This window comes from Geospiza fortis, unplaced genomic scaffold, assembly GCF_000277835.1.
Source record: "Geospiza fortis unplaced genomic scaffold, GeoFor_1.0 scaffold194, whole genome shotgun sequence".
Taxonomy (NCBI): Eukaryota; Metazoa; Chordata; class Aves; order Passeriformes; family Thraupidae; genus Geospiza; species Geospiza fortis.
The window spans coordinates 6,589,406-6,613,438 of record NW_005054322.1 but is presented as its reverse complement, the minus strand read 5'-3'; the positions used below and the strand labels follow the sequence as shown (position 1 = coordinate 6,613,438).

The following is a 24,033-nucleotide window of genomic DNA, read 5'->3' as shown; positions in this document are numbered from 1 at the left end:
TGAAGAGGGAGGCAGGACGAGAGAAGGAGAAATCCCCTGTATGAGCGTATTCTGGGAGTTGGTTACCCTGGTGAGGAGAGGATGTTCCCAAACACAAATCTTGTGTCTCTGATGTAGCTGATGGTATTCTGTGGCTGTCCTTTGTCTGGGGCGCACTTGGCCCAGCTGGTCTTAGGCCCCACAAAACACAAGCTGGAAATTATTTCTGTGAATCTGTCACCAGAGATTAAAATACCCACAAAAAAGCCAGGAAGATAAAGCGAGTCCTGTGAGCAACAGCTGAGGTATGGCCTTAAGAAAATGAGGCTCAGGGGAGATCTCAATCCTCTCTACACCTGCCTGAAAGGAGGTTGTAGCAAAGTGAGGATTGGTCTCTACTATCAAGAAACAAGCAACAGTATAAGAATAAAAGGCCTCAAGGTGTGCCAGGGGAGGCTTAGGTTAAATATGAGAAAAAACTTATTTCACCAAAAGAGTTGCCAAACATTGGAACAGGTTACTCAGAGAAGTGGTAGGGTCCCCCTCCCTGGTGGCATTTAAAGAATATGTAGACGTGGCACTTAAGGATGTGGTTTAGCAATGGACTTGGCAGTGCTGGGTTAATGGTTGGACTCAATCCTAAGTGGTCTTTTCCAGCCTATGATGCTATAAAGCCAGAAGGCAGAGATTGCATGCTGCTCCTCTGCTAGTATGGGGCTCAGCTGCTGTTCAGATCTCAAACACCAGCATAATAAACAAACAAAACTCCAGGTGAGGTCTCCAAACTGTGTAGAATAGCTCACCACATCCCTCTTCATACTGTCCATCAGTACAGGCTGAGCCCTTTTAATCTGGATAACCACAAAACCATGGCAGAAGCATTTCAGTTCCCAAGACTTAAAATTGTTCCCCACGTAAGAGTATTTCTCATAAAATATTTTGACAATCAAACTAAGCACAGCATTTCAGGCTAAACCATTTCTGAAGGCTGTAGCAGAAGAGGGCAACCCTCTCAAAGGACAAGGCTGTTGCTTGTTATTTTAATAAAATATGAGAGGTGGCTTTTTTTATATGTAATTTATGAGTTTGATATATATATATCCGCATTAATTACAGGGCTGGTTTTTGTGGGCATCTGTTATCTAGAATATCTGTGAAGATCTGGCTCCAGTTTCATTTCACCCCAGTCCTCCTTCCTGCCAGTAATCACCTTGGCCCCAGATGGGTCATTCAAAGCTGATTGTTCCCCAGAGAATCCTTTTTCAGTCTCACAGAGAGGAAACTACACCCCTGAAACGACATTTTAAATCTCACTGAAAGCCATAAGCACAGCCTGAAAAATCAGGATTATCATGCTTATTGCAATATGCTCCCAAAAATGTGACAATATTCATTTTAGGTCACTTGTAGCATTTTCATCATCATTTGACTTCTAAATGCTGAGCTGTATAATCACACCTCTTCAGGACAGATGCTTACTAGCAGGGTAGCATGTGTAAACATTGACAAGAGAAATGTGGTTTAATTATTTCAGAACCAAAAACATAATATGCAAAACTATCCCAACATTTTATTTTAGTTTAGCAAAACTAAGGTTATTGAAAACAGCTCAATTCTGAACCATTTGAATGCCACAATTTAAACAGCTGTTTATACCATCAGATAAATGAGCAGCACATGCCAAAAGTTAACAGACATATTTGCTCCCTGTTTATTGACAACTCCCTGAGGTGACTGTAAATATAGGTGAGTAAAGCAGATGGTGTTTTGTGTTTGTGTTCAGGAACATCACAATATTTGGGTTTTTTTCATTTTAATGTAAGCTACACTTTTTTCCTCTTTTCAAAATTTTGAAATCAAAGTCAGGGCAATCTTAATGCTTTCTCCTTGGGGCTATTCTGGGGCATGTGGATAACTCATGTCCCAGGTTACTACAGACCACTCAGAGATTAAAACACACAAGAGCTCTGGGGCAAAGCAGTTTACAAGATGCAAGTTCACTGGTACTGAACAGCCTGGAGCAGTCCTGTGACAGAGAGCACAGCCACAAAGACTGAGCTCAAAGTGGCTTCAGCAGAACTTATTCACTTAGAAGCCACATCAATGACTGGTTCAGGCTGCTTGCAGTTCAGCTATTTCTGCAGAGTTTTATATTTGTGATACAGCTAAAGCTTTCAATTTCTATTCCAAAAGCAGTCTGAGGGCTCAGGTCAGGCATGATCAGGTGCTTACCTGTAAGCACATCATTCTCCAACATTCCTCTGCATCAATGGCTACATTTACAAAGGGCACCAGTCCTTTACAATGTCTCTACAATGTCAACTTTCTCCCACTTACCTCATCTTCCAGTTGTAGAGACTTAATTCACAGTCACTTGTAAACAGTGCCAATCCCAAAAGTACAAAAAATAATCAGGCAGTCCCCACATGAGATTTGCAAACAAAGTTGTAGGTTTAAGTTTGTCTTTTTCTGACCTTCTTAGGCCCATAACACTTTCGTTCCCATGCACAGGGCTTTGGCCAGTCTCTATAGATTTCTCAGCTTAGTCTTTTCCTGGCCCCAAGTTCTGCCTACTTGCTTCAGGCTTGGCATTCCCTTTCCCCAGGTCAAAATTAAGGAGACAGGATGGGACAGAGCAAATTAACAGTACTGTCCTTTTGCTTGTAGGAACATTCCCATATTGCTGCTGTTCCTCATTAAAATGGCATCAGCTTTCAACAGCTGAAGGTCTGGAGATGACAGAAGGACCCCCTTTGGCCACTAGAGTAAATATGGGAGAGAGACAAAGGTATGGCTCCTCTATCAATACAGAAAGGCAGGCAAGTTGCAAGAAAGCCAGAACATTCAGACCATGGCAAGTTTCCCTTCAGGACCAGCCAAACTCCCAACACTCATTTGCAAACCAGAGGAAAAGGACCGAAAATGATTCTGTTTCTCTCCTATTCACTGCAGCTGCAATTAAAGCACTTGAAAGAAACATTGAAACTTGTTTGCAAACACAATCCCGGTATGTTCTTAGTTGTTGCAAAAAAGGTTTTATTCCAAGAACACTTCACCACACCATATCTATGCAGGCCATCAGTACACACAAAATAGAGCAGTGATAGGTAACTTGAACAGTGAAAAAAATCAGTTCAGAATTAAAGTCATATAGCAAGAGCCCTTTCCTGGCACAGGCTCAGTTTAAGGTGGTTCGCCTCAGGAGCAGACATTTCCTTGGCTGTCTAAAAACGGTGCTCACGTAAGCATGAAGGAACTCAGGACAAATCACTCCCTTCAGAAATTCCAAGGCTGGGTCACAGCAGTTTGCTGCAATGCAGAACACAGACTCTATTCCTGAAGAGGAAAAAATTAATAAAAAACAATTTTACATCAGGAGAAATATTTAAAAAATTGAATTTTAATCCTAACCAGTGGAGAGTTCCTTTACAAAATGCAGCTCAGTAAGATTAGGTAAGAACCAGATAGCCCATTCCAGACATAAGAACTTTACAACTAAACACTTCTTAACCTATTCACTTGTCTAACAGTGATGGGAGCATCAAACACTCTTCTCTGGTAAAGTGGCTGGACAACACCCAGTAACTACACTGCTTCAGGAGAAGAGTATTTAACACAGTGGATTTCACTACTTCTCACCTGTTTTCATTTGGAGAAACAAGGCTTGAGTCTCTTCAGCATCTCTGAGTTGTCCAGTGCTCAGACAGGAACCCCATACCCCATGACCATTCAACAAATATTTTTAGAAACAGAGGCACAAGTGCTTACTTTCTGACAAAACAGTATTATTTACTTTTGACTACTAGGTGACGTTAATCAGTTCAAACTTTGATTGCTTGATGGGGAAATTAGGATTAAAATAGGATGTCAGACTCAGCACCTCAGTAAGGTTACAAAACACTTACTGACTTGGAACTGGTTTACATTCACATCCAGGGAAGATACCTGTATCTTATCAAGAGCAATTTGCTCTTGATAAGATACAGGTATCTTTATTTTCTCCAACTCATCTGCAAATCTACAAATAACAAGTTATGGAAAGAATGACAAGCAGAATAAAATGAAAGATGGTAGAGACCTCTTCCACAGATTTCTTAAGTCAAGATATCAATTTTAAGAGCAATTCAGAGTAGAGAATCATGAGAATTTAACAGGTTCCACAAAATAAAAAAAAATTTAAGAACACAATATTTTTTTTAGATATAATGTAATATGTAAGTTCGATTATTAAAATGTCAAAGACTTTAAGTTTTTAACATACAAATTAAATAGGTTATTTATAACGTCACTCCTTAGCAAGTAAATTTTATCATTTTGGACAGAATTCTGCATCAAAAAGAAACAGCATAAAGCAAGATCAAGATCAGTAGAAGTATCTTAATAAAAACAAGTTTATTCATTCATATTTTAGGTAAATATTCAAATAGTCATCAAAGCCTTTTTGCCATGTCTGTAAACTTTTTATTTTAAAAAATTATGTTAAAAACCAATACAGTAATTTCCATTAATGTTCTAAAAAAGTTTGTTCACATCTTGAAAGAAAATACATTAGCAACATCTCCCAGCATCATCAATCTTTAAAAAAGTAAAACTCTAGGTGCGGAACATTTCTACAGTGTAGTATCTCTACATTTTAATTTAGTCACATAATTGAATATCATTCATCTCTATTGTCTCTAGACCATGATCAAGAGCATACCTTAAATAGAAGATATTCAATGATGTGTTACACATTGCCACAGATACTAACATTATTAGAAGAGTGCACAACTCAATTTCACTAACAAAGCAAGACTTTTCTATATGCTGCATTGTAACAGTTAATTTAGCTATATGCCTTTAAAATCATGTATGTTTTCCAAGGAAAAATACTAAAAAAATCCATGGTCCAAATTCTGCTCCCACTTATATTCACAGGATAAGATAAGCACCATCAAGTTGTAGTTTATAGCTGAAAAGCATATAGAGAACCAGTTTGTTTGTGAGTATAAGAGAGAGGAGAACTTGCCCCATGTCTGTAAACATTCACATAAGTCTGCAGTCAAAAGTGCCAGATAGGCAGCCTATCCGCAGTACAATTATTTCATTCATTCAGAGGGATGCTGGAGGCAAGGAGAATATTATGGAACCTTATTTTAGAGGCAAGTTAAAATGGTTTTATGTACTTTGGAAAGACATATTGTCAGCTAGCTAAACCATACTCCAGTAAAACATAATCCACTTCTACCAAATACAGTACAGCATTATTTCCTATCTTTCTTGTTCAGACAAAGGAGTATCCAATTCAGCAGCAAGCCCATGACAGTATTTTGAAGCATAGGAAAAACCCCCACATACCTCTGACCTACCCTCCCCTTAACATACTGCTGATGCTAACAGGAGATCCTCATACGTAGGAAGAAAACTTCTGAAAAACCATAAACTGACCTTGATTTGTACACACACAGGAAGTGTGCTTCTAGCCAAAAGGTCGTCTACAGCTTTAATTGTCTAGTTTCAGTCTAGATCTCAGTCTATATTAACCACATATACCATACAAAACATAACAGGATAGGTGCTTATTCACACTATTAAGTATACTTGGTCTCCCTACTGAGCTTGACAGTCAATTGCCCTATTTACACAAACACCTGTTTGAATGTTCCTGATCCTGTAAGACACCAAACATTGAACTCTTAAAACTAAAGGAGAGTCGAGGATGCTCAGCAATTCACAGGATCAGACCCTGAATCAAATTGAATGCAATTCACACATTAAGCTTGACATCTGACACAGCCTCCTGGAAACATTTTACCCTCATGTTTTCCCTTTCTTTCCCCAGCTCAGACCATGCTCCCACTATCGCAGAGACAGCCTTCAAAGTGAATAGGATCAGGCTCTGTCAAGCAAACACTGCAGTCTTTAGAAATGCCTGGTATTTACTGCCATCCACTCTGGGGCAGACTTGTCTGCAATGAAAATGGTGTTCCTGGTGCTGCTGGATAGTTAGCAAAACCTTCAGGCTGAGCTGTATAGTTGTCCAGAGCAGAAGCAGAATGCGCCTTTAAGGAAGAAAAGAAGTTAGGAAACAGAACTGATAAAATCAAGGAAACAAAAATGTAAATTAAGCAAAATTTCAGCCACAATATCAGTCCTGCTCAAGCTAAAACAAATGGATTATATTCTGAAGTGTGCAAAGAATAGAGATGAGCAAGGCATCTATACAAAGATGTTAATCTGTAGTGCAACTATTGCTCTGAAATACCAGGGAATGAAGAAAGCAGTTGGATTAAGGGGGAAAACAAAGAAGTGTTAATGGCACCAGCTGATTTGGAAGGCACAGCTTAATCAGGAACTGTAATATTTTAGTGACTCAACTTTCCTTCTCTTCATTGCTCAGGTAAATAAGTGCTAACTTTAGTGACTAGATCTTATAAATAAGAATAATCACATTCCCTCAATGCAATCTGCATACATTTCTACAGAACAAATAGACTCTGAGCTGCAAAGGCATGGTCTAGATGAAGTAACTTGCTTCTTCCAATCCCCTGATATTCAGAATATATCTGACAATATGCTGCACTCTGAACAGTACTTAGACACATGCTCCATTTCAACAACCGATGTGTCACAGAAGAGAGAAAACATTAAGTCAAGACACTCAGCTCTCTCTTTTAGTATTATGTAGACAAGGTCAAATTTCTTACTAGAAATTTGTACAGAGGCTGTTTTTAACAAAAGACAAACTAAACATATAAACAAAGTCTGATGATTGTTTCAGTTAACTTACATAGGTTGGTGGGTGAAACAAGCTGTTTCATGGACCAGAGATGATGAAACTACACATTACCCAAAGCCACTTCAAGCTTATATTACAATTCTATTTGTGGGAACTATCAAGAAAAAGGCACAACCACAACAGACACAATTTCAAGACAATCTGATTACATGTGCAGGGGCACATAACTCACAACAAACAGTCCATAGAAATTTGTAAGTTACTCAAATGTCAGACTGGATCTGAGTACAAATTTTGCAATGGTATGGTCAGCTCATTAGATTTAACAAAAACCCAGCAAAAAAAATTAATTTGCATTATCTTTTATTTCTCCCCATTTTACAAAGAGTTTTAGATAATGTTTTAATCTCATTTATGAAGCATCGTACACTGGCCTTGAGTAAAAAGTTAGTACAAGTTGTTTTTTATCACCATCCTTTTAATCAGTTCTTACACAATTTAGGGGTTTTAATCATTTACTGACTTAAACTAATGCTAAGGAGTTAACAGGCAAGTAGGTGCGCAAGAGATCACTGGAAGCAGAACAGTACTAACAAATAGGTACATTACCTGTAGTAGTGCTGACTGTGCAGCTGCACTGTGCTGCAACTCCTGTAAGGAAGATTGTGCGGCACTTTGGGGAAAGCCAGGGATACCGGGGAGAGATAAAAGACCAGGAAAAACTGCATTTCCTGGAGTCTGTAGTCCAGAAGTCAAGCTGAAAGAATGTCAAAATGAGGCTATTATTAGGAACATCTGCACCACATTTTATTCTGTTTCCCTCTCTATAAGCTTATGTCTACATAATTTACAAAAGCAGTTCTTTTTCTAAATGTCATAAAGGCCAGAATTTCTAAACCAAATTCCAGTCTTTACCCACCTAAAAATTATTCATACATACACAAACCAAGATTGTCTGGAACACACCTAACGGGACTCAAAATGTTTTCTACCTCAACTGTGCTGACAGTTCACACTCAAAAAAAAACTTTAAAGACAAGAATTTATGCTGACGACTTCCTTAAAATATCGAAGATATTGTCTGCTATTGCCTGTATGTGTTAATGGATGCCCACGTGGAATCCATTCCTGTAAAAGCCTACGGGGTATCAAGTATCCTCATCTGGGAAATAAAATCACTGAGCACCTGACTGGATTAGATTGTCAGAACAGGGACTACTGAGGCCAACCTATTTAGTCACTACCCTATCAGCTTCTGAAGACAAGTTGAAATCTAGTAGCGAACTAACTTTAAAAATGATCTGCAATTAGTAACTATAAGTGAAAATATTGTCTACACACCAAAAATAAAATCACTGTTTTGCTGGAGAGGAAAAGAAATAGTTCTGACCTACTCCAAAAACAGTAACATACCCAGCCTGTGCCACAAGTGCAGAGTTGAAGTTTGAGCTAAAGGCCGAGGCAAACCCTGGCAGGACTGGAGCTGGAGATGGGGCTGTGGCAGCTGCCGGCAACGGTGCAACTGCTGCTACTGCAGAAGATGCCTGGAGGCCAGGGAAAGAAGGGAGAGCAGGAGTGACAGAGGGTGTGTTAGAGACGGGAAAACCAGGGAAGGATGGGTTTGATGATCCCAGAGGTCCCTGGGCAACAGAAAAAAGGGAAGGGACAGCACTGGACAAGTTAAGCGAGAAGGGTGGAGCAGAGACTGTTGCGGAGGCGGCGAGTCCTGAGAGCACGGCGGCGGGGGGACTCACATGGGGGGGGGGGCCGGCTGGCGGCGCGAGGCCAGGGAAAGAAGGGAGAGCAGGAGTGACAGAGGGTGTGTTAGAGACGGGAAAACCAGGGAAGGATGGGTTTGATGATCCCAGAGGTCCCTGGGCAACAGAAAAAAGGGAAGGGACAGCACTGGACAAGTTAAGCGAGAAGGGTGGAGCAGAGACTGTTGCGGAGGCGGCGAGTCCTGAGAGCACGGCGGCGGTGGACCTCACATGGGGGGCGGGCACGGCTGCAGCGCTCGTAGCCGGAGTGGCCAGCAGAGACCCCGGGAGGGTGACGGGCGGGGTCAGTGCTGGGTTACCAGTAAAGGCAAAGTTACTGGTTAGAGATGTGAAAGGAGGAAGTCCATTGAACACGGGGGCAATGGGAGCAGAGGAGCCGTGTGGGGCAAGGGAAATGGAAGTCAGAGAACTGGAGTTGTTCAGAGGAGCACTCAAAGAGGAGAGCCCTGACAGCACTGGGTTCAGGGAACCTGGCAAGCTGACGGGCACTGAAGCTGCTGAGGTGTACGCACGCCCGAGCCCTGACAGTCCTAGAGTGCCATGAGAAGGGCTGGCTGAATGAGAAGGACCTTTGAAGGCCGACAGGGTAGGACTCATGGGTTCTGTTTTGACCAGAACTGGGATGCTTGTGGCAGCTGGGGCTGATGAGAGCTGCTGGTCGGGATTAGTAGGACTTGTGCCATGCAAGAGGGAGGCTGATGAGCCGCAGTTGACTGGCATAATTGATGGCGAAGTGGTTAAAGGTGACTGTGCAGGCAATGTGGGAGGAGTGGAACTAGAATTGGCTACAGATGGGGATGGAAGACCTGGAAAAACAGCCAGCCCAGGTGTGGAGGAACGCTGTGTGTTGGGGGTGGCTGATGGAGTGTAACATTTGTTGACCGAGGAAGTGGGAGGATCAGAGCTTTGATTAGCAAGAGCAGATAAAGAAGCAAGCTCACTTGTCACAGCAGAAGATAAAGCAGATGAATTGATTAATGAAGTGTCATTTGATGTCAGAAATCCCTTTAAGACAGACAAAATTGGGTTAGGCAAGCTAAGCGAGCCAGGAATGGTGGTGGCAGGAGAATTAGCAACTGTAGATGGAACAGGACTAGAAATCCCTTGGGCATTGGGTGGCAAGGACAAAGGGAGGCCAGCAAAGACTGATGACAATGGAGCAGGATTATTAGCAGAAGCAACTGAAGAGGTTGCAGAGAAAGGGAGGCCAGCAAATGGTGCAGCAGCAGATGGAAAAGCTTCACTGGGTGCAGGTGTGGCACATGGAGTGGAGGAACCTTGCGGAGTGGGCATAGCAGCAGGGATAGAAGCCAGCCCAGAAAAAACTGAGGGAATAGGGGTAGAGGTTGCACTGTGAACAGATGTGACAGGAACACCAGGCAATGAAAGGGATTTGATGACAGTAGGGGTTGGGGTGGATGGCTGAGATGTATAGATGGAAGAGGAGACCTGTCCTGGGAAAACAGGAAGGACAGGGGTAGACATGTTCATCCCAGAGATGAGTGGAGTTGCAGGTGCTAATGGATGGCTTATTGCCTTGACAGGTGATGGGGTAGGGACTGGAGTAGCAGCAGGTGTTGAAGGATTAGAACCATGAGGAGTAAAGAGCTGATTCGCTTGTGCAGAAAAAGCTGCAAAGAAACAAAACCAGTAAGAATACTTGAAACTGTCAGAAAGGCTTGAAATAAAAAAAAAAAACATTTTATAGAGCATTTCAAAATATGATACACGAGCAATAGCTAACACACAATGTCTACGTGTAAACAATGAACAGCAGGGCCTATGAAAACAAACCAAAAAGGTACACACAAACACATCACACAAATCATACACCATGTGGGCTAACACTCCTTGTTAAAACACTCTGTGACATCTGCTACCTCTTCATGATCTCATGCAAAACAGTTAGAAACTCAAATACACTCTGTAAGAACATCTAAGTGATACAGGTAAACACCCTCCCTCTGGTCCCTAACATTTGGCAGTACCCAAAAACCAGATCTAATATTCCATCAGCATCAGATCACCTGGGCTCCTCTGCATCCACTCTCACTGAAGGTCAGAATTTCCTTCAGAACCAGTTAATTCAATGTATCATGATTTCAGAGAAGTTTAGTCAACAACTGAAGAAAGCTGATTTCAGGTGCTGGTAGTTTTCTTTCCTTCAAAATCAGGTCATTCTCTTCACTGTGCTTCCTTCAGATTTTGATTCTAAGAAGGTACACTTTGAAATTCACGTATCACACTATAGTATTAAACTAACATTGGCGCTTGACTTTAGCAACAAGTATTTCTAGGAGTCTTTAGTCAGGTGTCTGTAATAAAGGCAAGCACCTGCCACTAAAAGTACCAGCTTGTGTCAATCCTACAAAGTAAGTTAGAGACATCAGTCAAGCTGCAAGAAAACACGCAGGCACACTGTGAATGTGGAGGTTAATGGAAAGGAGCTGTATTTATGAACACTGGCATGTCATGACTCTTGATATGCCTGCTTCTAGTGTCCTGTGGAATATGAATATGTTAATAAATCATTGCTCTCAAACAACCCTTGTGCTTTATTTTACTTTTGGAATAATCAGTCCAAATGCAAGCAAGACACTCATTCAACCAGTCAAACTCACCACTCAAAACTCTCTAGCAGCCTACACGTCTCTCTTGCCTGATTTCTACATATAATTCTACACACAAATCCAGAAAATTATTCTTAAATTCTTGGACCCAAGTTGATATGACAAACTCCAATTTTGTGTATGCTGAAAGTCTAAAATGAGTAAATCTAAAAAAAACCTATTTCCTTTAACATACTTTTTTCAAATAAAACCTCAGACTGTCAAGCTCTGGATTCTGCTCTTTTCTTATTCTATTTCCAAGCTGAAGACTCTCATAAAGATTACAGTTATTTAATCCTGACAGCCAAGGTAATCACGAATGAAATACAGCTGTACTAGAACCCAGAACAGAACTTTTCTTCCTAAGAGAATATTTCATTCCTTACACTGTATTAATTTAGCTGCATGAACTAACTTTGTAAAAAATACATGCACACTTAAAGGGGGGTGTACAAGAACGAAGTGATTCTTCCAAATATTTCTGTAGAACCATCCCTGGACACAGAGAAGGTAAGACAAAACACAACTTTTTTTTTTTTTTGGTCCCTAGGAATATTTACAGTAGCTAAATTTATCACAGTCATTTAATCTATTTGCAGTATTTGTTAATATGCCTGACTCAATGGTCAGTAAATTCTCAGTTTGTCAAATCTAATAATGTTATCAAAGCCTTTTTATAAGTAGTTCCTAATGGGATTTATTATTATGCTTTGTACTAAGCATACAAGCACCACACAAAAACAATTAAAAAATGCACAACTGTCTTGGTAAAAAGAACAGGATCTTACAGGGTAGGACAAAAGTGCAGGCAGACAGATCTAACACTCTGGGATAAGACACTCAAAAATCTCTAAATCTCTCTTGCATGCCTACCTTCTTATTGCAACTGATCTATGAAATTAAAATGTCAATGAGTTTTCCAACAGATGACCAGAATTTTAAAAATTTGAAAGATTTACTGAAGTATTTAAGTGTATGAACATTGCAAAAGGGTATTTTGATTTAGTTTTTAGCATGATTTCTCACATACTTATATAATGAAGAATATAAAAAACTTTGATAAGTTAACACAAAAGAATGCATTTTAATGTTTCAATGCTTCTAAGTAAAAATGTTTGACGATTATTTTCTCCACTTTCAAGAGAATCTATGCCACATAGTTAGTGGCTGCATACTTAGAAGCTTATGAAGATCCCACTAAACAAGTTGTTAACATTTTCTGAACAAGTAACAAAAATACACTGAACACAAAAATCCCCCTGTGGATTTGCAATTTACCTTGATTTTGGGAAGGTTTTGCCTGGCTGGAAAGGTCCTCATTTTCTAAACAGAGAACAGCAGCTTGTTATTGAAAGGCAAATGAAACTCCAGCAGTGAATGATCCACTCCCAGCAATGCACCAGGAAAAACAGCTTGAATGTTTTTAAAGGTATGCATGCTTTACCTGATACCGCTTGATTAGCAGTGTATGGTGGAGGAGCTGGTAAGCCTGGAGCTATGACATTGGCCATTGGAACTAAGCCAGCATTGTTGTAAGCACCTAAAATAACAAAGGCATTACACATCCCTGTTGTGAGAACAGCCTGTATCTAGATGAACCAGTAAGCATCTTCACCTTTTAAAAAATATTTTCAAGACTGTATGACATGCCTTCATGAAAAAGCTAGACCAGTTAACTATCCAGACTGGATGTTGGCTTTTGCCAACGTCTGCCTGAAGGGCATGCATTGTGATCCAGATTTTACTAAGGGCAATTCTCTTAAGAGAGCCTGAAAAAGTCAGGTTTCAATTCCTTTCAATTCTATTTTGCCTGAAAAAACTAAAAGGGGAGGAGTGAAGTGTCAGCAGCATCACTAGTTCCTTTCCTATTCTTAATTTAAAGGCTGTTGCAACTCCTTCTTCAGCATTAAAGCTGGAAAAACAGAGGAGCCAAACACAGATCAGTAACCACGACCCTTTAACATTAGCCAGAAAATTCTCAGAAAAAACAATCCTTCTCAAATACTTAATCTATTATTCTTCAATATTTCTTTAAATGTTAAGAAATTCAAGCAGGTTAGCAAAGTATTTTAATATAAAATTCTTACAGCAAGTAACATATTAAAGATACCTTTTTTCCTCTGTTATTTTTTGGAGCAACTGAAACTGTTGTACTGCTGTGGTACACAGTTCTGATGAAACACATCTGAATTTAAATTGCAGGAACACATTTCACATTGGCCCTGAATTAATAGCTTAAGAGCATAAGAACTTGGGCTTCATGGGAAAAGATAGCACTTGAACAACACTGAAATTGCACTAATTTGTCATATAGAAGTCCTTTCTGATTTCATGCTTTCATAGTAATTCCACCTGATGTTAAGATTTCTTGCACAACAACTCTTGCCAGAAAATCAGAAAAGCAACTAACGATCACTGCATCACTCCTCAAGGAAATGTTCAAGAGGCAGAAAACAATTCATCACCACTGACTGAAAACAATCACATTCAATAGTTTCAGGTCAGCATCTGCAATCTCATTAAACACACACATACACATATGTATAATTTCACCAGTTATGAGTTCTGTTATCACAAGAGCTTTTTTAAAACACATGTTGCAGCCTAGTAAGGTGCTGAAACCTCAAAAGCTCTTCCTATACTAAAACTGTACTAATATTTCTATCCTGTCACAGGCCAAATTTTGTGCTTTAAGGTACTATGGATAGGATTTATTCAATATAAATTTGAGCTAGTCTGCAAGTTTCCTACACAGTTTCTTCAGAACAAGTAATTTCCTGGGCATAAATAATCAATCAGTCTTATTTTAGCCACTGGTAGTGCCCAGTTTTCTAAAATGGCTATAAAAAGACTTGCAGACATCAAGCTGATTAGATGACTCAGCCTTCAGCATGCTTGCTAGGAGTTCTACTTCATTTTCTTATCAACTCCCTGAAATCCCCAACATCAGTGAAAAGCAAGTGCCCTAACCAGAGCACTCTTTGTTTTGCAGTACAGAATTTCAAGATTAGAAAAGGCTTTCAGCTGCCTGCCAGACCTGCATCTGACTACTTTAAGTATCTAAGCTTTCTTCCAAAGAAAGGGCAATTGCCTTGCCCCCTTCCAAAAATGTCTTGAGTCTAACAATTGATGCAGCAAAGAGAGGAGCTTATGAATAAAGGCTCAATCTTACTTAAGGCACTAAGAAATAGTGCCATTGCTAAAAATAGAGCAATGGCAGGAAAAAGCAATCACTATTTCCCTTCTGACACTGAAAACTACCTTTCTTTTAGGAAACTGTTTACTCTTCATGATGATGGACAGAAGGTAAACCTGAAGGCAAGTGAGAAACAGATTACAGCCCTTCAGCAAGTTCCTACATAGCTCCACCCAATTCAGGGCCGTGGCTGATCATATCCCAAGCTGGGTTCTACAGCAACAAGTCAGACTTGTCAAGTCAAAGCCCAAGCCTTGGCCAAATGTTACAACAAAGCCAAAGCCCTTGTCTTGTTTAACATGCACAATACCTCCCATAAATTAAATATTTAGTCATCAGAACAAAATATTGTGGATTTTTCTTATGGATGTTAGAAAAATAAGTCAATATATTCCTCTTTTTATCAATTCTGCTGTCATGAAAGAAAAGGTAGAAACCAGTACCTATAGCATGCTCAGGAAGCAGAAACCAATTTCAGATATGACCCTGGTCAGAGAAACCAACACTTGACACACTGCTTAAAAGGCAAATGCATGAACAATAGCATCAAGCTAGAACACACAGAAACCTTACTTGGTGCAATAGTTGCATGTGGCCGACATGGTGGGATGGGGTATGGAACTGGTTTGTGTGGATTGTACGTTGATGGAGCCTACGTAAACAAAAAACAAACGGAAAAAGCAAGAGTGAAAGCATTAGGTAATGTTTCTCAGACAAAAAGCTAACATTCCACTACTATAGACAGGCATTCTTTTCTACAAATATAGGTGATATGAAATATTTTCATAATATCCATAGTGACTGCAAGTATTTCACTCTTTCTGAAAAGAGTGAAACAAACACCACTAGTATACCTTAAGATTTTAATAGAAAACTGAGCACAAGTGGGAAAGGGAGCGCCTTTCTGCCTCGCAGTTCTCATACTCTGCAGTCTTAGACTGACTTCTCATTTTAGAGGTTTAGCACATTTAAAACTAGCAAATATTTCTGAAGGTTTCTACGTTTTTAAAATAATACACCTTTGTGGGAAACATCTCATAATAGAAGTGATAACAAAATATTTGGACAATACTTCAAAGTAGTAACAGGTTCACTGAAAGTCTGTCCCACGTGCTCAAAAATTTCGAAATACAGATCAGCTGTGTTAAGAAACAAGAACCTCTAAGGCACTGCTGTAATTCAAGTTTCAAAGATGGAGGCATTTTCTGTGCTCATGTGAGAAATCCTCAGAGAGCAACTCATGATGGATTACCAAAAATGCTTCTGGTTTTCTCTTCTGCTACTGCAATTTAAATTCTGTCTTCAAGTGCACATATATTGTATCCAGCAGAAAATCTTCCCCTCTACAGATAAAAACTAGAGCTCATTTTCAAGTTAAACAAAAACATACTAGGTCATATTCGTTACAGAAATTTAGCTTCAATTAAATTGCTGCTCTACAGTCTTCTGCAACATAACAGCATTTTATAACAAAGCCTTGTTGAATTGGCTGGTAGTTGCTTTGGGGATTTTTAAAGTGTCATTTATTTATTAATTTTTAGACATACTGGTTTGGATGGTCCAAGTATACGGGCCGCTATTCCCTTTCCTTCATTAGTGCATTCTTCTGTGTCCTTTTTGATAGGGGTTCCCTGAAACAAGAGAAAATTAAACCAAGCATTAATTTAGAACCAAACCTTGCTGTACAATTTTGCCATATTTTATTTTTTTTCTGAACTACATTTGAGTTCTTGAACATTCTGAAAGTAACCATGTTTGTTAGAAAAAAAAAACAAGACAACTAACTGTTTTAAGCTTGTAAAGTAATGAGTAAGAACATTCCAATAGCTTGGTTTGTAACACTGAGCTTTTGTAAAGAGGGGCATTTTAAACAGTGCATGTTGATGATGTAATTCTGCATTTTGACTTGTGGATGTGATAACATTAATTTAATTTTGATGTCCCTTAGATGTTCATAGGAAATGCTTAACATGCTCAAGAGACACACTAAGGTCATTTTATCAACCTACCAGCAAGCCTCTTGACACCTCTCCTGATTCTGCCAAATGCTGCTGGAGTTTACAACGTTTTCCTAAGATGAACAATATCTTATTTATGATATTGTTCAGGTAATCTTTACCTGAAGCAGCATAGAAAGAACAAGCAAATAAAAATAATGCAAGTTCCCTGTAAATGTGGAACGGGGCAAAACAAACAAGCAAACAAACAAACCAACCCAACAAATGCACTTTGGTTTTGATTCCACTCTTCCCTCCATGTATATGAATTTTAGGTTTGGTTATACTACAATAAATCTTAAATCAAAGTTCATTTGTGAAAAGCAAAAGCATAGGATTATGCTTACTGGAAAAATTCCATTTATGCGACTTGGTTTGCCCTTGGGATAAGGATTGCCAGGAATCATGCCACAGGATGATATCATAGCATGAGGAGCCTTGCAACCTGTTTTTGAAGCCTGCAAAATAATCAAGAAAGAACATTATTTGCTATCAAATTCAATGCTCTAAAGAAACTAGTTACTACTTCATGACATTTAGACTGCACGAATCAACCTACATGGAACAATTGAAGTCTGTGTCTCAAGTCTTATTCCAAATAATCCAAATAGTGTAAACTTCTGTCAATATCCTTCTCTGCTTACACTGAACTTTGGCTTAAGCACTCTATGCTCCCTAAAACAAAACACAAACGATTTCCTCCAGCACTGGTTGCAATGCTGTGTCCCTTTTTCCATATGCTCCTAATGCCTGACCAAAACTTCTCCTTTTGTTGCACATGCTCTTACCTTTTTGCAGTTGCTTGTTTCAGCTTGTCTTACACCAGCAGGTCCCAGAAGTTCTCATGCTAAGCCCTGATCCCACAATGACCACAAGGATACAATCCTAACAGAGCCAAGGATATTAGTTTATCTTGATTACCTGTTCGAGAATTCGTCTGCATCTTTTCTTCTCTGACATATTGATTCTGAATAGATCTTCAATCAGGCGATAATTCTGAGCATCAACAATGTTGCTGTAAAGACAGTGACAGACAATTACTGCCATTCCATTTGCATAAGCTGAAAATGCCGAAAAGTCACCCACAGTTAGCCACTACCCAAAAGCACTTTAAAAAGCCATAACTAAGTTCAGACCATAATATTACTATTATTAAAGTAAAAATCCTAGGCTTAAATATGGACTTCATACCTGTAAGTAAAACATGGTATTAGAACTAAAGATCAATACAGGATAATGGATGATGATGGCTAAACTTTATTTCAAGAGTAAGTATGTAGAATAAATTTTGCATCACAACAGTGATGTCTTGAGATTTAAGGCATCAACAGTTCACTAGAAAGCTTAAATTACTACTAACACACAATTCCTAGCACAGCAGAAAACCAGCAGCTACTCAATTTGCCACTGTTTCTTGCCAGTCTGGTGGAAAAACAAGTTTTCATCTAATTTAATTTAGAATGAAAAAGATAATACCTGACAAGTCTCTCTAAGTTCTACAGAGCTACTGAAAACCTTCATATAGTTCCAAAAGGTACTCCTCCTCTCTCTTCTTCCCCAAACAACACTATACACACCAGAGAACAAAATATGTGACTACAAGGAGACCAATGCCTGCTTCTACCCACCTTATTCAAAATTCTGACCAATTTTTTACCAGCACTTCTCAGTCAAATATTACCCATGCCATCCTAACTACTGGAAATACAATACAGCACCAAAAAGGAGGACTCCTCAAAGGAGGATATTAGACAGAAATGAAATCAGCAAAACACTGAATGAAGCCACAAAAAACACCTAAAAGAACAGTATTAAAACATGAATGAGTTTTCAGCTTTGTTCAATATTCCTGATTAATGAAGTAAGCAGCACATAGATTTGGGTTAGGATTTGTAATCATGACTCCTTTACTTTGCTCTAGTACTGTAGAAATTCAACAGCTCAGAAGTTATTGTGCTGTCGCCCCACATCAGCTGAAGTGTAGCAATGGCTCAGTCCAAGAGCAACAGTCTCATCACGAGAAGGTAACATGTTAGTCTTGTGTGTCACTAACTAACTTTCCTTTGGCTACTCTGTTTTGGTTTGGTCTGAAATAGACTAGGAGCACCGACATGGCTTCCTTAAGCTCAACGCCTACAGTCTGTATCCCCGGTCTTAAATTTTTATGGATATTTGTACAACGGATTTATATGCCCCAGGAAGTTCAAGCAGGCGGTAGTAGAGCGTTCACAGGGAAGACAGATATGCTTAAAGCAAAAAACCCCCAAACAACCAAAAAAAGAATACTTTATAAAATAAATCCCCTGAACCAAGCAGAAGATTTCCATTTTAAATATGTGTAATAGATCCTTTGAAGCAGCTCTGTTCACTAGAAATATTCCAACTTTCTCTGTAAATAAAAATTTAGAATATCTATTTTTTTATAGACAGTAGATTTGTCAGTTTAAGAGATCCATTTACTTAACACATCTCTACATATGTAATACCTAGAGGACTTTTCAAAAAAGGGTCAATTCCCAGAATTTCCTGGTCTCAAATCTTCCAGATTTCAGTGAGCAGATAAACAAGCTTAAAGCCCTCTTTGTTCTCTACAACATTTGAAGACCACAGTAAAAACACCACCAAAAGTGCCAGTCTTCCAGCAGGCAGAAGCTCACACAGCAGCAAGAACTACCGAATTTTCCACAATCATAGAATCATTGGCTGGAAGGACCTTAAATATCATCTAGCTCCAAAGCCCCTTCAGGTGAGCAGAAGCACCTTTTACTCAGGTTGCTCAGAGCCCCATCCAGCCTGGCCTTGAACATTTCCAGGCATGGAAACTTCTCCAGACAACCTGTGCTAGTGCCTCACCATCCTCACAGGAAAGAACCTACTCTTTTTCAGTGTGAAGCCATTCCCCTTGTCCTGTCATTACACTCCAGCTCTCTTGCAGGCTCCCTTCAGGTACCAGAAGGCTGCAATTAGGTCACCCCAACTCATTCCAGGCTGAACAAACCCAATTCTCTCAGTCTTATGATTACTTCTACAACATCTGCTTCTAATTATTCTCTTAAACAGCCCGATCAGTAATGGATTTCTGCTTTACCTTAACCAGGCACAGTGCTTCCTTCTAGGAGATCTAAAGTTTTATATCCTCAAACATGAGCTAAACCAATACAAGTTAAGGAACACAGCAGAAGAGATACTTACGAAGCTAAGATTTCAAGAGCAATAAGTTTATCTTTACTGAAGGTGAAGCAGTTGAGAATATTAACCATTTTTGATGCTGGAACTGCCACTATTTTCTGATAGAGAAAGGAAAAAAGTGTGTATAAAATAAAACAGTACAAGTATTTTAATCTCAGAATACAATTCAGTAACAGCTTCATATAGCATATTTCAGTAAACTTTTAATAGGCTCTCCCTCCTATTGGGAAGGAGTCTCTATATGCTAAATTATGAACAAGCACCTCCCAAAAGCACTCATCAAAAGCAAAGAAATCAGGAGAGTTAACAAGCATTAGAAGGGTTACATCTCCTTCTGTGAGGAAGGTAAAAGTCACTTTAGTCAGAAAAGATACCCCAATCAGAAGTATGACATTTCATAGCTTGGTACCACTGAAGGAGATGAAGAAGAAACTTTTAAGATTTTGAAGAGTATATTGACTCATCAGTTGAAAAGCGTGTGTCATAAAATTAAAACGACATTTAGAGAGCAAATTTATTTCACAAGATCATGTCACAAGTACTCACATGTTGTAAAGCCTTTATTGCCTTAAGCTGTGGTTCTGCCCAGGAGAAGTATCTCAGTAATTCAACAACCTACAACAGTAAGGCCTTCCATTAATCTTTCAGATATATTAAAATGTATGCTAACAGCATCAATATTACCTTTCCACCTTTGTAGCACATTGGTATACTGTTAAAAAACATCTGTCTGTGATGGCTGATTGTCGGTGCCTACCAGCATCTAACCTTTTATTTATTTCTAAGTAAGAACCTAAAAATTCAATTTTATGAGATGAAGATTTTCCATGGAAATATTTAAGACACTTACTTTTTGACATATATTTGCATATATGAATAATAATACTATGGAATCAGAATAAGTAAAAAAAAAAAAAAAGAAATCAAGTATCTCTGAAAAAGCTTATCAACTATCAAGATTCCCAAACACACACCAAAAAAAGCCAGCAGGAAAAGAAAGAGGGAAAAGAAAATCTACATATTATCATGTTATACATTATCTCTATTTAGACAATACAAACAAAATAATTCTAAATTCCATTATGAAAAATTTATACAACTTTCCAGACACAAAAAGAATGAAAATGTAGTGATTTTGATGACAAAGCAACTTGGAACTCTTTTTAATAGTGTCATACTGATATAATAACAAGGAATTAAATCTCCTGAATAAATATGAAAAGCTAATATGATCAGCCTCAGTATGACCAAAGACAATCACTGCGTATTACTGAATACACAAAAACAATAGCTCCCATTAAACCCATAAGAGCGTTGACTTTACCTGTTCACTGGAAAAGTATCCATGAACATATTCAATAGCTTTTAATTTGTACTCAGTCAATACAGCCTAAAAGATATAGAAAAAAAAAAGTATGCATAATTAGTGACTCAAAAATTATAATTCTAGCACAACCATCTGCTAATCTATTAATCTAAAATCTGCCCCTACAAAGTGACATTTGTATCAATTACATTGCAGCATTTTGAAGTAAGAGTGTACTTCCTAGGTAACTGAGAACAGTGAAGAGCAGGAAGCTGTGATTTAATTCTTCTGTCAAAATAATACTCATTTTTTATTTACTTGATTTTGCTTTTTCATTGTTGCTTATAACTGTGCTGAGAGAACATCCTCACTCTTCTTTTTGCTCCAATGATTTACATCAACTTAAAGTTAAACAAGATAATTGCTGATTATTAACAGTTGATTATTGATAACAGTTGATTATTCAGGCAAGCACATTGTATGGCCCCTGTAAACTAACTGACAAAGTATTTCACTTCAGTGAATTTATGAAGAAATTGGATAACAAGTCCATACAGGCAGAATTAAATACACAACAAAGCTTGTTCCAGAGATGGATACTGTCTTATCATTATCCTTATGCGTTCCAAATTTTAACATACAGTCATACCATACAAACAAAGCACAGTAGTTTAATGCAGTACTGGCCTTTTGACTTTGTGGCAACACAGTCGTCCCTCCCCTGTACCCAGCCCTCTGTGACAGGTACAAGATGTAAAGAAGACAGCTAACAGCTGAATTCCTGCCCCAAGCCAGTGAAAATACCTTTCTTCCATGGTTTCCAAGTCCCCCCTCTAATGCTAGATCTCATGTATTCTCAAACCACCTTTAGCTTTACCCACACACCCACTTCTATTTTCCTCCCAACAACCCTCTTCCTTTCTGTACCTCATTAAGAGGCAAACTACCAGACACACTGAAGTCACAGGGGGCAGAAAGAATTTCTGCCTTTATGCTCATTTTTTCTTCTATTCCTTCCTCCTCTTCATGTGTTTTGGAAAAAAGCAGGGTATGTCTTTTTTTTTTTACCAAAATAAATGTTACTTTCCCTTCTTAAATCAACAAATGAATGACTTTATAACAAGAGTACAAACAGAAAGCACTGCTATGCATATTTATGGAAGGAACAAACAAACAAATCCCCCAAAGTTTATTTTGCTAGTACATGTAAATACACACAAGGAAAAACAAAAGTAAGCTACACATTAAGACATTTAAAAAATTGTTCCTGCTAACTGTAGGACTGAAAATGGAACATTGGCCAACACAACAAACTTGTAAATCACATAATAAAGAAGGTTCTACCACAGAACTAGAAATGAAGCTTAAACAAAAACATAGCAGCAAAGACAAAACCAGCATATGGACAATGAACATAACAGCACAACTATTAACACAGCACTGATCCTTAGATCAACAGTGAGTTGGAATACAGAAATACAAGCAGATAGCATAGAGGAAACATAAGTGCCTGAAATCACATGCCTAAACCCTTTTGTCTGAAGTCTTTAGCAATCACAGAGCGTATTCTGAAGGACTGCACTGCAGTAATATAACTGAAACATTACTCTCTCCCACCATCAATCATCAGAGAAAGCATTCATGTGCTAGTTGTTCCTTGACTTTTTTTTTGGTGGTTCCCAGATTTTCCACACAAATTCATAAGTTGGGAAGGAAGTCCACATCCTGAAATATCTTTGACTGTCATGTTTTTAGCTGTTTTATGAAAGAGACCTTATGAACGTGACCTTATGCAAAAATGTAGTTGTGATAAGAAGGACACCTCTGGGGCTTCTGATGAACAGTTTTATACTTCAATATGGTTTTATACCTTGATATGTTGCAAAATAATAATACTGTAATTACAACCATCACTGCCTCATGCCAAAGAGAAACCGAACCGAAACTCAACTCCAGAACCTGAGTCCAAATAAAGGAAATTTACCTCTCCTAGACAAACCAACACAACAAAAAATTCTACTTAATACAAAAATGCTATGGATCAGTGTTGTGTCACGAGGAAATCTCATCTGAAACAAGCCCTTCACTGTCACACCAAGACACCTTCAGCAGGTAAACTGTTCTAGTGTGACACTTAAATAACCTCTGCTTAACTGCAACAAAATACATCATCACAGGTTTCTGCTTCCCAAGCAAAACAAGAAATATTAACCTCAAAGGTTCTGATTTTGTCTCTCCTTTTCTCCTACTAGCATTCAGGGAAGTGTGCCAACCACTAATCTCAAGCTTTCCTCTTAAAATCAGTCCCCCGTGCAGAGAGAAAACAGAGCCCTGCCAGACACGAGGACGCCCAGGTTTGTATCTCTGCTCCCCACAACCTGCAGTATTTTGGTTGGAGAGTTTTTAAACAGGAGATGAAGAAGCACAGCTCAGAGCACGCATCCAAATACAGGACTGACATCCCAGAGAAAGTAAGTGTGCACACAGTCACTCCTGAGCTGTGGGAGACATGATCTCCAAAAAGGACAACAGAATGCAGCTCAGAAATCAGTGTTCTCACGTCCTATTTGTGCATTGTACCTCCTAAACCAGCGTATAAAAGGTGGGTACTTCACACTGTCTCTGGACAAGCCAAACAACTGCGGCCCTTCCCCCCGAAAAGACATGCTTTTTGGTTTTCTCCCTCATCTTCCTTGCAAGTAAAAATGCTGCGGTAACTTAATCCAAGTGCTTATTTCCAATGAGGGCTCAAGATCATCCAGACCCAACCACGCCTGCTATGAGCAGGGACACCTCCCACTAGACCAGGTTGTCCAAGGCCTTATCTAACGTGGCTTTGAACACCGCCAGGACTGGGGCATCCCTGGGCAACCTGTTCCACTGCCTCACCACTTCCACAGTAAAGAATTTCTTGTTAATATCTAAGCTAAATATCCCCCTCCCTTCGATTTGTAGCCATTACTCCTTGCCCTATAGTCCATCACCAAATGATTAAACTAACACGCAAAACGAAAATTTACCTTCCTAATTTCATCCAGCACGGTTTCAAATGATTTCTTATCCATCTTGATAATTGCCGACACTTAAACGTGGAGAAAATAATAGTAGTGATAAACAATGTCTTTGAGCATACAGGAAAAAAAGGATTTAAAAAAATAAATAAATAAAAAACGCCGGGCACGGAAGGCAGCCGGGGCTGTCTCGGCCCGGGGATGGAGCGCTGCCGCCTCTGCGGTGGCGGACACGGAGACAAAGGCGCCC

At 39.1% G+C, this 24,033-nt stretch overlaps 1 protein-coding gene across 1 annotated transcript; it reads right to left on the bottom strand.

The window, feature by feature from the left end:
• Positions 1-4,352: 4,352 nt before the first annotated feature.
• On the bottom strand, positions 4,353-24,027 carry PROSER1 (proline and serine rich 1). Its single transcript, XM_031056795.1, has 14 exons — positions 23,793-24,027; positions 20,791-20,856; positions 20,013-20,081; positions 19,470-19,564; positions 17,199-17,292; positions 16,625-16,735; positions 15,828-15,911; positions 14,854-14,932; positions 12,529-12,624; positions 12,363-12,407; positions 8,681-10,106; positions 8,111-8,446; positions 7,307-7,454; positions 4,353-6,020 (listed from the first exon to the last, which is right to left on the bottom strand). The coding sequence occupies exons 1-14, from the start codon at positions 23,835-23,837 to the stop codon at positions 5,898-5,900; spliced, it is 2,817 nt and encodes a 938-aa protein (XP_030912655.1). The 5' UTR covers positions 23,838-24,027; the 3' UTR covers positions 4,353-5,897.
• Between the last annotated feature and the right edge of the window lie 6 nt (positions 24,028-24,033).